This window comes from Haliaeetus leucocephalus, unplaced genomic scaffold (assembly GCF_000737465.1).
Source record: "Haliaeetus leucocephalus isolate CR32 unplaced genomic scaffold, Haliaeetus_leucocephalus-4.0 Scaffold973, whole genome shotgun sequence".
NCBI classification, from domain to species: domain Eukaryota; kingdom Metazoa; phylum Chordata; class Aves; order Accipitriformes; family Accipitridae; genus Haliaeetus; species Haliaeetus leucocephalus.
In genome coordinates, this window is record NW_010973409.1 from 2656622 (window position 1) to 2672781 (window position 16160).

At 43.6% G+C, this 16160-nt stretch overlaps 1 protein-coding gene across 6 annotated transcripts in view; it reads right to left on the minus strand.

Annotated features, from left to right (window-relative positions):
• The window catches only part of RARB (retinoic acid receptor, beta), a 196705-nt gene that overhangs the window by 1141 nt on the left and 179404 nt on the right, over positions 1–16160 (minus strand). For 5 of the 6 annotated variants that reach the window (XM_010584349.1, XM_010584348.1, XM_010584353.1 and 2 more), the window contains 3 exons: positions 12634–12810; positions 4815–5019; positions 3329–3487 (listed from right to left, as the gene is read on the minus strand). In XM_010584349.1, the coding sequence (XP_010582651.1) occupies positions 3329–3487; positions 4815–5019; positions 12634–12810 (541 nt within the window). The remainder of the gene's footprint in view (positions 1–3328; positions 3488–4814; positions 5020–12633; positions 12811–16160) is intronic. The other variant, XM_010584352.1, reaches the window with a different exon arrangement.

Consider the following 16160-nt stretch of genomic DNA (forward strand, 5'->3'; position numbering starts at 1 on the left):
GTTTGGCCTTGTCAAGTGTAACAACAGGTATTTTTATATAGAGATGGCTTTGCAGGCTAGTGTGTAGGATTAAACTAAATTACTACATCAATCCTGACTACTCAGACTGTGAGCAAACAACTAACACTAGTTTGGGGGGAAAAAAACCCACGATAGTGCCTGATGCTCCTAAGATGTGTTAAGGCTGCTTGAACATGGCAGGCATACAGCAAAGGCTGTACGAACACGCAGCCACCTCACACTTTGCTCATAACTTGCACAAGACATTGGCTCAGTGCTCCCAGGAAGCGCTGTACTTAGTTGGTATGCAGGGGTACGGCATGAGCAGCAGCCTGCATTTAAAAAACAGGCAGTTAACTCTGAAGGAACTGCTTGGGGATTAATAAGTAAGTTACTACAACCCTAGGAATCCACAAACACTGGATGGACAAAACTTCTCAGTGAAAAGAAAGGCTGTTGCTGGGAAAAGCCTGATCTGTAAAGCAGGAGGGTTCAGCTGCTGCGGTTGCTCTGTGTTGCTGCTGCTTACAGTGATAGGCAAGCCATGTTCAGAAAGCCCTCAACAGTCAGCAGTAACACTAATACAGCTTCAGGAAGTACAACGGTCTCTTGTAAGCAAGTGCTACAGCTGAAGGACTGAAAATAAATTAAACATTCAGCTACTGAGTGGTGAGGACCATAAAGAGACAGGAGTATTTAGGATTACACCTCAAATAAAGTGAGGATATACAGCAAGATTCTGTTCCACACCGAAGCATGAATGTGCTTTACATATTTTGCTGCTGACAGGGAAAAAGCTTTTTCTTACCAGGACAACACCAGGCAATTTGCAGCCATAAATTCAGCATTCGAATACCTGGTCAGTTGCATAGGATTCCTGATCATCTTAAATTTTGAGTCTAACAGAACAGGAATCTGTGCTTTTTACAAGTGAAGGAAGGCAAGAAGAGCCAAAAAAATTAAAGAGGAAATAGTCTGGTTATCGAAGAACCATTCCAGAGGAGAGAACCTTTGGATAGATTCTGCTTATCCATGCTGCTGCAATGTACATGCTGGAGAGAGCACGCTGTCAGTCACAGTGGTAACCCCAGAGTGGAAGGGAGCGCTTATGTTCATGTCTTAACTGACAAGCTTCAAAATCATCTACAAAGGCAATGAGCAACTTTCCAATTGAATGCTGATTAAAAAGTCTCTTAAATAACTGTTAGGAACAAAGGAGCAAGCACTATGGTTAGAAAGAAATTAATGCAGAATTATGTCGAGAGCTGCTCTGAAAACCAGCTGTAGTCAGAGCAGTGTTAATGAGCTGAATTTGGCCATGTTAAATATCTGCTTTCTGCTGGTACAGAGCAGGTCAGTGGCAGTACCAAGTGTTTGTGTGGTTATTCCAGTGTAGAGCCACAGTAATTTTTCAGGTCTTGCAACCGTCCAATTTAATACTGGGATAAGAGAGCTTGGAAGACGGTCTCTTGCTTCGGTCCCACAAATACTTAGTTCTTTTGTTACAATACATCTAACACCACAGAAGAATGTAGTTGTATAAGGAACTCCAGTATAAGGAGACATTCTCAGTCTTTTCAGTTCATGCTTACTTTGGCAATTGCTTTCAGGGATCATGTAACATCAGAAGTCATTATCTTCTAATGTACATCTTTTCAAATGAAACTCAGGACACACCCACCCCTCCAGGACATCACCAGTCCTTTGGTATGATTTAGTTCTACTATAAAACATTAATGATATAATTAAATACTTATGTCAGAATGGAAAGAAGAATCCTTTTTCTTGTGCGTTGAACATAAAGAGACAGAGCCGTGTTCTTGAGGGAGCTGGAGGGCTCTGGCAAAGAAGCAGGAAAGTGGAAATAGATTTCCCACAAGCAAGAACAGTAGTATGAAAAGGGCTCCCCCTAAATATTTTTATAGCTCAGTACTGCGGTAAGTAAGTTTATTTTGTGGATTCAGTTGGATGGAGCTTGCTTTACTGGGGGGTAACCTGGTAAGCGGTTCCTTTTTAGGATAGTTTTGCTTCCAGGTCTGGTGTTTCCCTTTTAAGTTACTCTTTAGGTACTAACCAATCCAATTAAATTGCTCACTTCTTTTTATAAACATAGCTATAGCTTCATCTTTTAACAGATCTATATTGTTTAAAGTATAACAGTTCAGGTTTTAATGTAAAATAAGTGCATTTGAGTGATTTAACGGCTGGGTTTTTTCCCTGAAGTCTTCTCAAAAACCAGGTCAAAGGAAATCAGTAATCTTTTCAAAAGCATAAATCCAGTCTATAGCTACATAGGTACCTGTACGTAAAAGCTCATGTACTTGCTTATCTGTCAGGGGTAGCAAATCTGTAGCTGAATAAGCATAGTAAGAAAGTGGAACTGCATCAAACACTAAAAAATGAGAATGGTAGCACTTTGGACTCTGTATTCAGGCTGGTACAACTCTGATACAGGTCCGCAGAAAGGCTGGAGGTGAACAGATACCGAACAGCTAGACACGTCTGGAACTGGGTCCTGGGGAGATACAGGGGTACACAAACGAGAGGAACACTGTCACCTTCAACTCCGCAGCACAGGCGTGCGCAGAGGCTGCTAACGAGCTGACGCAGTGCTGACCATCCGCTGCTGCTTTCAGAACAGCTGCCCAGCCTCCCCTCTCAGGCTGCAGGTGTCCAGGGACAAAGCACTAACCAGGGAACCTCTCTGGTGAAATGGAAGCATTCGACTATACTCGTGTTTAGAGAATTTATGTGATAGCGTTTAGACTGTGTGCGTTTCACATGATCAATCGATCGCATGTGAGACTACACAAAATGTTAAAGTAAAATTGATCCATGAGTAAACATGGTGAGTTTGGATTAGAGATGCTGAATCTCCAAATTCCTGGATCAAATCAGTTCTAAATCTTCAGTACGTCACACCACAGTTTAGGGGGATTTTGGATGCAGAAGTCTTCTCTGATGTCTGTAAACAGACTTTGTTTTTTTGAAAGCCATTAGTGATACAAAGTACATGTTGACCTGCACCCCCTTGTAAACATTAACAAAGGTTTAATTCAGGGGTTTATCTTGTCTTAAAATGACTAACAAAGGGTTCGTGCTAATGATTTGCTAACCTACCTCTACCCTAAGTTGCATGAAGAATGTAGCACCATGTATGTTTACAGTAGAACCAATTTAAACACGGGAGTTACATAAAGAAGAAGAGAAGAGAAAGGTCACAAGGACCTTTCTTTGACATATTAAAAAAATAACAACCCAGGTCTCTAGGCCAGTTTCCTCTGAAACGTAACACTGACTATTGCCAAATTATTGGGAGGCACTGTACCTTTTGCACTGATGCTACGAAGATCTGTGATTTTCATTAAGATCTTTGGGAACATATGAGGCTTGTTGGGTCGTCTCTTTCGGATATAAATTTTCAGTGCTTCAAGCAATGGTTCCTGAAGCTTATCCACTTTCATTGGTTCTTCAAGGTCCTGGCGATCTGTAGAAAAGTATCATATTGCTCGTATGATTTTAAATATTTTTTTTTTTTTTTTACAAACTGCAAATCACAGAAGCTCCTCCATGTTCTTGATTAGAACTCCATGAATTTCATCTTTCTCTCCAATTATGACCCACACTCTGTAGTGAGTATGCCACAGGAAGAGGATAAACCATGGCTTTCTCAAACTTAGATTCATTTTTCCTGGTGACTGGAAAGGTTTGTCATTTGAGTGGTCTGGAATTACCAGTTTGCTCTTGTATCTCCCTCTCCAAGGGGAAAACACCTCGCTGCAAACAGTATTTCAGAATTAATTTTGTATGCGTCATTGATAAGCTACCTAGGTATACAAAGAGATTAACCACTAATTTATTTTTTGTATCAATACTAAAATAAAGTGAGTTACCATCAGGTATCAGCAGATGGCAGTGCTAGCTTGAGTGACAACAAATGTCACCCATGAACCAGGATGCACCAGTCACATACTAATGACATCTCAGAACCCATCAATGCTTTTGATGGGCTATGGTTAGAGACACATAAAATCGGAATGATTTTGTACTAAAGGGCCATTGTCAGCAAAGACTGAGTTGTTTTTTAAACATGCTCTGGTAGCACCCAGTTTGCATTTAAAAAAAAATGGCCCAACTAAACAAGGTGTGTTTCTACTGCTGGTCCAGATTTTGCAAAGGAAGAGAGAGACTAGGGGATTAAAATAACAGAAATTTACAGAGGATTTTGGAAATTATCTGCAACTTTGCTTTTTGTATTTAAAACCATGATTCTACCTGATTTTACTTGACAATGTCCCTTTCAAGTTGTGATCAGTCCCCCCCCAAATCACGTCATCAGTGCCACTATGCTAATTTCAAAGTATAATCTATTTTTTTCTAAAGTTATCACTGATGACTTCTATGTGAATGTAACTATACACGTATGCATGCAATTATATTTATGACTAAAAGCTGTGCAACGGGCATCTTGCCGTAACAAAGGTCATTCATACAGGTACCCATATACCGCTTATAAAGAAATGCAGTTGGATATATCCTGTAGTCCTTTATCAAGCAAATAATAGGATCGGTTGCTTGACAGAATGATTCGATTCATTTAAAAACATATCAATAATAAAACCAATAACCATCACCAGTGGAAAACAAACCTTCAGTGTTAAGTGGTTTATATAACATATATAGTAATATTACACATATATATATATATTTTATATATATGTTTTAGTACAGGAAAGCCAAACAAGTAAAACAGAACTGAAGATAATAATTATCGTGTCTATTTCAAATGCATCTGAGTTCGTGCTGTACGATACCTCCACAGATTAAGCAGATGGCACTAAGGAGACCTGTTTCTGTATCATCCATTTCCAAAGGCAGGAGCTGGTTGGCAAACGTGAACACGAGATCAGTCAGTGGGCCAAATCCGGCATTGTGCATCTGAGTTCGGTTTAGGGTAAGGCCATCTGAAAAGGTCATGGTGTCTTGTTCTGGTGTGTATCTTGTGCAAATTCTAAGGATCTGTGGAAGGACAAAAAAACCCAAAAAAACAAAAAACCAAAAAACCTGAAGAATTCAATCCATGAGAGGTTTGTTGCATTTTCTCGATGGTGGCAAATGACCCACGGAACTGCACTACACGGTCACGTCAAAACAATCCGAAATCAAACTCCAGTTTGTTCAGGTCTAGTAGCACAAAAATTCTCCGGTACAACATAAATATAGTCCATTGACTATGGGTATTTTTTGTAACAGAAATTTAAGAACAGAAATTTTCCCCCTAGTTATGAAATAATCAAAACTTCTACGCAATTCTCGCCATTTCCCATGTCACCAACATTACCATAATACTCACATAAACCGCTCTTTAATTAGTACGCTCTACAGACCTAACTTTAAAATGCTCTCGCACTGCTGATCTGATCCAGCAAGATCATAAAAATATCTCACCTCTTTGAACACATATAAACATATTTCACTGATTTGGGGGATCAATTTTGCATGACAGTGCTTCTCTGGGTTGTGTCTTTGGTAAGGACAGAGTGTCTCTGCGGTATCTTGTGTGAGTGAGCGCAGACAGCTGTGAGTTGGTGAAAGAGGCAGAACGCAACTCGTGCTTTGGGGTGCCTTCCTTTTGTCCGTGGTAACTTGTGCTTTGGGGTGCCTTCCTTTTGTCCGAGACAGCAGACAGGAGAACACCGCTGTGTGAACACAACCCTGCGTGAGCACCCCGAGAGCAGTGCAAAGCCCTCCCGCTCCCGAGCAGCTGCAGTTATGGTCTCCACGGAGCGCCGCTTGTCTTGCCAGCCTGGGAGCTCGCACCCGAGCGGATTATCGAACTTTGAACCTCCACAGCGCAGCGTGCGGGGCTGCCGGCAGCCCGGCCGGCAGCCTGGGCAGTTGGCCCAGCTTTTCTTCTCTTACGGTTGTTGTTACTTGCGCGTGCCGTAACACTGAACCTCCTCACCGGCCCGTTGGCCTCCAGCCTTCCTTGAGGCTCCGGCGCTTCCCCCATCCTGAGCCCTGGGCATGGTAAGAGCGCGCACCCTGCCTGCCTGGTGCAAAGCCTATCTTCCCGCTGCTGACCGTGTCCTTCGCTCCCGTGCAAGCCCAGGCAGTGTTGGTTTTGGCAAGCTTGCTTGTATGCCGACAGCTACCCAGCACTGACCCCAGACGAGAGAGCGTTCGAGGGGAGGATGGGGATTCACACCTCTAACTGGACACGGAGGAATGCAAAACACATGAATAAAACACCGAGGATGCTCTGCATTTTGTTAGTAAATGCCTCTGGGGTAACTGCAGTGTCATCAGTGCTGTCACGGCGGAGGTGGCAGCACGGCCAGAGAGTGAGTGCGTGAACGCTTTTGCCTCTCAGAGCAGACCCAGGATGCGTCCCGTGATAAGACTGTGTACGGCACGGGCTCATTTGTACAGCTGCTATTAATGAACGCTGCCTTAAGGATCAAATAAAAGATATGTCCATCATGTTGACATATTTCTGTTATATATATATATCAATGCTTAATGTTTAAAATAATCAGAGGGGGGAGAAGGCTTATCCCTAAACTAAACTAAAATAAAACCTTGTAGAAGTCTAGCTGATTAGCTAGGCTAAGACTACAGCTATATTTTTTCAGGGCTTGACTATATTTATTTCCCATACAGCCATCCTACTTGGTTTTAAAGACTCAACAAAAAAGATTTACACAAACATAAGTGAGCACAGGGAGAATTTTAATTATTCCTATAGCTGCCGAAGCTCTGAGTCAGAGGCCCCAGCACTTGGCAGCTGACCAGTCTGGGCTTGGTTCTCCCACTTTTCATCTTTGCCTGGCAACACTGCTCCAAATAAGCAGGGAGGAGAGTGAGGAGGACACAGCATGTAAAAGACCTACAGGGAAGCCTTTATTTCTCTTCTTAAATTCCTTAGTAAGAGACTCAGTAGGGTGTATTTCTGCAGAAGGCTCTTCAACTATTTTCTATCTCAGCAATAATCTTATCTCACATTGTGGGTATACATCGAAGCACTGAGACTCTATGGGGTTGGACAGGCATGTTTCACATCGTTCCCCTACCCCTGAATGAAAACAAGCTCTTGAAATTACTTGAATCAATGACAAAGAGAGGCACAAATACAAACGTGCAGCACTCAAATTCTTCACTGACCACAAATTCCCCAACTAATATACGTGATCTTAAAAGGCTGCTGGTAACTCCAAAGGTTTTATGTAATAGCCAAATTGTATTTCAGGATTATTAGCAGAAATTAACATTGTAAAATATGGCACCCTGTCAATAAGAGACAGCATGTTTACCATATTCTGCCCTGCCAGTGACCACCAGCAGTTCTCTCTCCTGAAGTTCACTGTTGGTTATTCTTTTAAATCATTAAAAGGCTTGTATAGAAAGGAGAAGAAACATGCAGAGTTTGTTGTTTTTAAGAAAAGCTAGGTTTGAAAACTTTGCATACTTACTGAGAAACCCAAGAGCTACTTGGTTTACTTCTCTAATGGCATGCAAGAGAAACTGGAGTGCAGTTCTCCCCATCTGAAGCCTGCATATAGAGTAGCTGCCTTCCAGTAAGGGTATGTGGCCTGTGATGATCAGGTATCCAACTTGTGGAGGAACAAGGCTCTGTACTTCTTAAGTGGTACTAATTTTCCCTTAGCTCAGCTAGGGAGAAAGGCAGCCCCTTTTATTCCGGTGCTATTTTAATTGATAAGCCTTAGTAACATGAGTTCCTCCCTCCAAACCACAGGACTGCCAGCCCAACAAATTAGCAGAGCAGGACTTGGAACTAAATTGGGCAACGCCACGGTGTTTCCTGAAGGCTGCCCGCAGCCTCACCGGCAGCTGCCCAAGCAGAGCTGGCAGGTACAGTTCCATCGTACCCTCCCTCCGAGGGCAAGTCTGGACACCGGCTGCCAGCGCCGCACTGCCCAGAGACTCCCGGCCCGGAGGGACTGGGGTTCTCCGGAGCACTCATCCCCAACAACCCGGCGGCCGAACGCGCACCTCCTGCCATACAACAGGCTGCTGGCTCCCCCGCCGTGAAGCTCTCCGTGCTCACCCCCCGGTGCCGTAAAGCCCCGCTCCTTTTGGGGGTGCGTGCTAGGGGTGCTCAGCAAAGACCTACCAGATCACAGCCCCCCAGGGTTAACGCTGAGGAAGATTTCCAGGCTGGATCCTCACCGGGAATGAATTTGAGGTTAGGTGACTCAGCCTAGAGCCCCCGTGGGCATGCACAGAAAGAGACTTCCAGGGGCCTTGCAAAATTGAGAACTAAAACATAAAGGTCCCATGGAATTTAGCTACTTCCAGGCTTAGGCAGCAAGCAGGATGGCTTTTTGCAAAAGGCAGACTTCAGGCTTCGTACCTAAATGCTGTGCCAGCCTGCACAGCGCTGGAGGAGCCTGCAGCAGCTCTGCTGGGCACTGGCACAGCTGAAGCTCAACTATACGTTTTCTGCAATGCACTTAGCTTGACTGCAGCTATCAGGTCTCAGGTTTCTCCTGCATTCCTTCGACATTATCCCACAACACGCTGTTATTAAACGCCGAGACAGATCATTTGAAATTTTTTTTTTTTTTTTTTAAATTTGTGTCCTTCATCGAGATCTGCAAAACGCCATGGATATTGCTGATTCGCTGCTAAACCTTTCTTGGGCAAACTTCCAGTGTCAAAGTGAAGCTGATTTCAAGCTCATACACACTGAAGAACATATGGGAAATGTCAGCACTTCAGAATAAGAAATCACGGTATCTTTCTCTGTTTTAAACTGAACTGCTGTCTAGAAGACATCCTCCTAATGTCTTCAGTGTTGTTTAGATTTTGTAACCAAGCCAAGTATTTTAGTTGTCACTCTGCTCTTAAACGCCACTTGGAGCCATAAATAAGGTTCTTGCCCATGATTAAAGGACCCTTTGTTTTAAGGAATATTTATATCTTGAAGCATCTGGGGTTCCTATGAGCCAGTCACAAAGCGCAAAGCAAAAACCCTATGGGTCGCACAAAACCAAAACCATCCAGAAAGCTGCATTTACAAAATTGTTGCTACTATAGAATTGTTACTCATTTTAAAAAGATTAGTTAAGGCAAGCTGGGCTTTTATTTTAAGAAATCCTGTTGTTAGATGCTAGCTGCCTTAGCTGGCTGGGACAGTTTCCCGAGAGGAGAAACCCAAGCAGGTGACTCTGAAACAATGAACAAACCTCCATGGAGCTGCCATACCCCATCAGCATGGGTTGCTCCGCACACACAAATGCCTTCCTAGCATTAACACTCAGGGTTTTACAGCAGAAAGCAAAAATGACATTATTAAGGATTAGCGTTCAAGGACTTCTCAGGTTTTTATCCATCAGATTTAAGACAGGCTGGACTCTGGACTCTTTCCACGTTCATTTTACCAGAGCTCGGTGAGGCTAGTGATGCTTGACCGCTGCCGGGCCAGCGTACCAGCAGACAGAAGTACTGACTTAATTTATGACGGTTACTGACTGAATTTTAGTAATATTTATCCGTGGAACTTTTGGCACCAGAGCAGATATAAATTCCACCATCCTCAATTGGCACCTTCAGCTGCCTTGCGAGGCTTGATGTTATTTCCCTTCCAGAGATTTTGCTTGTTTGTATATAAAACAATTCTTTGGCACACACCCAGCGGAGTTTACTGAGCTCCTGGCACCATTTCCTTTGTCAGCCTGTTTAAGGGGGGCTTTAAGCATCCACGGCCGCAGGAACCAATGGAGCAGAGCCCTCGGCAGGGTCTATAAATGCTTAAGGGTCCCGTCCCCCCCCATAGTCAGTGCTGACGGGCAGGCGGGCAGGGAAGCTGGGGTCCTGCTGGTGGGGAGAGCCCGGCCACCCTACCTGGCTGGGCTGGGAGCCCCACGCTGTTCCTCCCACGTGCCGGGGCTCTGGGGACAGGTCCAGGGGAATTGCACAGCAGCGGGATCGTGAGCGCAGAGCGGTGAGGCCCATGCCCGTGTTCACGCAGCAGACCACGGGCAGGCACCGGCAGCGGGCGCTCACGCAGCAGGAAGGGGAACGGCGCTCGTCCACGTCTCAATGCGCAACCAAATAAAGCGTTCGAAACACTCATCATTAGGAGAACTGGCTTGCTGGGGGGAAATATGCGCTATTAAAACACCGCTCCAAGTACTGAAGTTTAGCTTAAATAAAGATACAGAGCTGCACTGCAATTCCGGTTATGTGCAGGTGATGTGGGTTTAATGGATATGGGCATTTCACAGACAGCGCGTGCACTGCGCATTACTGTGCTTGTGGTAATTATCCCTTTTTCTTTTTAAGCAGCACATAAAATAGTCACATAAAGCTTGTGTAAATGTCGCGCAGGGAAGTTAGGACTCTTCACGGCAACCACGTCTCATCTGCTCCCGTTCTTGAAAAAGCCTCAGCTCCTCCCTGCTACGGGTAGCTATGGCACTCGCTACGCCCTGCTTGCTCGGATGTGACACCTCCGGCTTCGTGAAAAATAAAAAAGAGAATGAGCAGGTGATCAGGAATGACAGGTCTCAATAAAGTTTATAACTAGAGCTTGAAGGTTGCCACATGGCCACAAAGTAAAGGTAGTGAATTGTATTAAAGAATCAACCCTTTCTATCCATTAATTGGTTGAAATAAAGTCACCATTTACCACCTGCTTCATTACTCTTTTTCTAATCTGACATCTAGGCTTTTATTTAGTCACTTTGATCAAAGGCTGTGAAGTGCCTTTATCTAGGCACTTCAGATAAAACCCCAAGCAGAAAGGCTACCCTAAATACTTGATATCGTCCAGCCAGTGTTGGCGACAAAAGCAGTGAGCGGAGCTGCCGTGAGGACCCCATGCCACAGGGCCTGTGCACACTCCTGGGGTAAGCTCCAGTTACCCACCCCAACAAAGAGCGTCAGGAGCTGGCAGGATCCTGAGCAATTACAGAATTACGGTGTGGTTTTTTTCCAGCAGCTACGGAGCCAGGGCATGGCAGCAGCAAATAGGGGGTGGCAGCTTAAGGGCTGAAGTTTTAGGGGTAAAGAGTTTGGATGTGCAGATTCTTGCTATATCCTGACTCCTCCCCATCATCTTTGGGTAGTTTCTGCATTAACCATTTGTTACTGGTTACAACATCAAAGCGCAAAGCAGTTTCTGTCCCGTATGTTTGGCAGAATACACTCAAGGCAGTGCCACAGTTTATCGATTATGGTACGCCTTTCGGTGTAAGGGGAACGTAACTGCGTCTTATCAGGACAGAGCTGGTGACGACGGGCGTGCAATTGGTAATGAATGGCCCTGCCCTGCAGAGGGACCACACACAGTAACGATGAGATGGCCGAGTCTGAACGAGCGCCTGGACAAAGGGGACAACGAGAGGTGAATCTCGAGCACGGCAGGCCAACTTCAACCTTCCCTTTTTTAATAGGCTGGAGACTGATAACCCTTCCCCTCTCTCACCCCTCTTCCTCCTTCATCAATGTCTTCTAGATGCGATTCTTCAAAACGGCTTTTGACAAAACAAGAGGAAAAGGTCACAGCAGTTAACATCCTCCTCAATATGATCCTGTTTGAAGCAATGCACTTTTAGAAATTCCAAGATCAATTACTTCAAATTCCCTAGTTCAAAATTCTGTGTCATGCCAAAAAATATATCTACAGTAGCCATCCTATAATGGGCTTCTTGGCCGTGCTTGGCTCAATGAAGCCCTGAAGGTTTGTACTCAGAAAACATTTAAAATATGTTTAAAACATGCTGAAAATACTAACTGTTCTACTCAAAGTTACTGCTACGACCAATAATAAGAAGCGTATTTGCCACTAAAAGCCTGAAGACTTCTAAGGTCTTGATAAAGAAATGCTGAGATCCCAGAGGGTTCCTCTGAAGGTCAGCATGACAGAAACAACCAGAGACAAAGGGAGTAAAGACAGTTTGCCTTGACATAGTGGCAAAGTCTGGAGCAAAACTCCAAGACCATCTGCAGGTTGTATGTTTGCCTATTTAAAATGAAATGACATTTAGCTAAAATCTGTACAGTTTCCATTACAGTGTCCACTTCCACAGGTGCCTGCAGCACTGGTGAAAGCAGGGGGATCTGCATGCCGGAGGTGTGCGCCTGCCGGGCTCCAGGCACACCAGGTTCCCCTCTACAACCTGCAAAAACCTCACTCTGAAGATTTTTATCTTGTTTCTCGGATCACCTCATGAACACAGGTACAGCACGTTCCTAAAACGTTACACAGCGGACTGTCTTTCTAGGTATCCTTTATGCAGAGCATTATGTTTTGGAGGGAGGAAGAAGGAAAGAGAATCCGATCTCTCTTCAGCGTTAACAATAAGGAAATTTTTCCAAAGTTGCACATATTTCAAGTTAGTGCCACAATACCAAAATGTGCCCTTCTTGCAACTATACTGAAATCCACAAACTATAAGGACTTATTTTGAAAAGTATGCTCATCCCACATAACACAGGTCTGTAATGTGCTAGAGTCCACTTGTGACTGTACCACACTACCCGGTAAGCTCAAGTTTGCAACCATAAGGCCAGGGCAGTATTTGACCCCCCTCTCGCTGTCGATTACAGTAAAAAGAGCAACAGAAAATACATTAGTAGCATAACAATGATGTTAAAAATACATACCAGTATATCCAGGCAGGCTGCTTTAAGTAGAGTTATCTGGTCTGCAATGGTCAAACTTGTAAAGCCTGGCAATCGCTTTGCAAATTCCACTATTTTAATAATGCACTTTGTTGCAAGTTCACTGAATTTGTCCCAAAGCCCAAGGTCCAGTCGAACCCGATGATCTGCGCTGGAGTTCTGGAAAGACAGACAGAAGGCACCATAAATCAACAACATCCCTTTCAGTAAATGGTTTTCAAGGGAAAGAAACAACAACCGAGTATTCCTTCCAGAAGTACTTTCTATTAACATTCCAGGCATTTTCTGCAGCTTGCTGTTGGGATGATGCTGGTTTTAAACGTGGATTAATCGCCTGAAAATTCCTTGGATATTTCTCTGTTACTTACGATTGCAGAGGCCATCTGTACAAGGAATACAAATGAACTTAAACATTTCCAAATGCCACTATCATTATTCTTCCTTGCCACTATATAATAAGTGCATTGAGAGAGACAATTTACAGTTGTACCCCAGAAAATAGAAATGAACAGTGGAACAAGAATATCAGGTCCTCATCTGGAAAAAGCAGCACAGTATTTGGAACATAGTTTCACATACTTAAGGTCTTAGCAAATTAGTTCTACTTAATTTATCTGCTCTGTGGCTCTGCAAGAGTTTTACAGCTTTCTCAAGCTACAGTCTCCCATGAATTAAAGAGTATTTCTTTACACGATGTTAGGAAAAACACCATGTGCACTGATGAATGCTATATGCTCATTTGACGGTGCATCCAACATATACCCTACCATTTGAAGTGTTACAAGGACATTCCAGCTACACCTTTCAGAGGGTGTTTCCATATATTCATGTATCTTAATCCAAAAGTCTGTAATTTTCTAGGATGCGTAGAAAATCTGTGTTAAGTTTGTGATTAAACTCGTGTTTTCATACATTCAGAATAACCACTTAACCCCTGAAAAAGTTCAACATGTCAGCCAAGAACCGGCTGACTCAAAAGTTGCTGTGATCGATCTGATGCTAGTTAGTCCAACAAAAGATGGTGTCAAAGGGAAACCTGGCCAGTTGTTTCCAACCCACACGTGATTCCCATGGGGTGAAGAAAAACAGGTAACAACAGCTCTGCAATACCCCAGGCCCCTCTCCTCTTTCTTCACCATGCAGCATACTCCCATTTTGCAAGCACTTGATCCAGTGCTGTTTGGGATGCTGTCAGCATGATGGCCTCCCCACTATTTCATGAGCCACCAAGTTTAGTGTGCGTTGCAGCTGCCTTCAGCATCTGGGCAACCTCTTCATTGCAAGAGGAATTTTACCTGTAAAAATATGCTGGTAATAAATTTGCAAAAGGTGCTGAGCTGCAACCACAGAAAAACAAAGGCAGAGTTTCTCTCTTCCATGTCTCATCTGAGGTTGTTGACAAACCAAGAAAGAGAGAGGCATCTCCAAAAAAAGGCCCACCCACTCCAGATAGGTACTTAAGGCAGATTAAGGGAAAATCCCCTCAGATGGTGGCATTCTCCCCAGCTGCAAGGGAAGCCGATGTGATTAGCTGCCTTAGTCTTAGCTGGTTGAAGTTAAAATGTTAAATTAACTTTTAAAATAAAGTTAAATGAGAGGAGTCTCTACCTAAAAGTCTAACAGACACAGCAGATAAACAGCCATCGAAAAGCGTTCAATTTACACCCATCGCACTTTCTTGCAGGAAACAACTCTAGCGAGCCTGCCACCATCACTGCTGATGGCAAGGACGTCCACCTCCTCAGAAACCTCCGAAGCCCATCAGCTTATCAGCTTTCTTCGGTTCACAGGAAGGACACAGGGCCTGAAGAGGTCGACGAGGGGACGTGGGGCGAGCTCAGCTTGGCTGTGATGCTCTGCCACCCCCTCCCGGGGTTGTCTCTGCAGACGCCACGACCACCATCAGCCACGAAGGGAGAAGTCCTGATGGGTCCCAGAGGCACCACCAGCCCAATGTTCATCCTGACTTGTAATAGGGTGGAGGTTCGAGACGGTAATATTTACATTAGGCCCTTATTGCAAAAAATAAACGCTAACCACGCTGAACAGTTTGAAGGTGCATACGTGCTTTCCCCCACTCCCCCTCTTTTTAAGGGATAAGAAATTAACTTCATCATTTCTATTTGAATTTCTATTGTGGCAACTTCCTCTATTTTGTTTTATTTTTTTAAATGACAGAAGAAAAGATAGGAGAAAATGTCTTTATAATCCTAAACCTAAAGAATAGCCTTCAAAACGGTCCAAAACTAATGGGTTAACAGTCATTGTAATGCCCTTTGAAACATTTCTTTCGGCTACTGGAGTATGCATCCTTCAGATTTATTTTATTTCATCCTCAAGGACCTTGGTGAAATACAGTACATTGGAGGAAAAATAAGATCAAGATGTGCAGTCATTCAGGCTGTAATTAAATTTAATAGGCAGTTTATCCAGTTCATAGAAAGATGGCATAGCAGAGAGCTACACAAAGCAGAGCCTAAAGCAGGAAATCATTTTACAATAGGGTATCCATCTGGAAAAAAAGACGTTGCATGAAACCAGCAAGTGTGAACGAAATCTTCATCAGTATCATATGAGGTTACTTTATCATGCTGCAGTACCGGCAACGGGAAGTTTGACATGTCTTCTATTAAGAGTAATGCACGGCCGTCTTAACAAATGTAAATCTAACTCACTATTATGCAAACTGAAGAGAAGGGGCAGTTAATAAAATACAAAATAACCGGGTGTTTTATTACGCCGGGTGCCAGATCCCTCAGCGTTGGAGCTAATGTGGTTTACACGTTATCTTTGAGATGCTACAAATGGAAAGAGTTTTAACATTTTATTTGGTAATGAATGTAGTCGCAAGCATCACCGAAAATGGCTAGATTTTTAGCAGCATTTCTGAATCTGTAAAACCAAACCTGACTCAATATCAATGTATAGGTTGAACAATAAAACACAGGGTTAATAAAATGCACATTAGAAACAGAAACTCTGATTAAATTTGCCTGGGGATCTCCTCTAACCATGCTGTGAAAAAGATGCAGACGCTATGACTTTTCCTGAATATTTTACTGAAACAGTTTTTTGGGTGTCTTTTCCAGGAGCAGTCTTGCATGTTTTTCAGGCCTTTGCACCAGTGCACATATGGTGGAACAATACTGTAATACACCCTAGTGGCATCTTTATCAGTGGAAAAGCCCAACCTTGCTATGAAATCCAATTAAACAGCCATTTTTGCCACATAAATTGATCCCATTTTTTCCATCATTTTTGTTTTTTCATTGCAGGCTGCTCTATCTCCACATTAACGATACAGGATGAGGTACTCACAGAAACATACACAGTAGCAGAATCCCTACCGTCTTTAAAATCCACTTTACAAAGGAAACAAGGCTCACAGGGGCACTCTGCCCTAATCAGGAACACTTGCTATGCCTCTTTAGTAAAAGCAGCAATGCACTCCAGCTCCAGCGAGTTCACCGAGGACCACAGCACACACCTCTGCTCAGTCCCAGCATCAG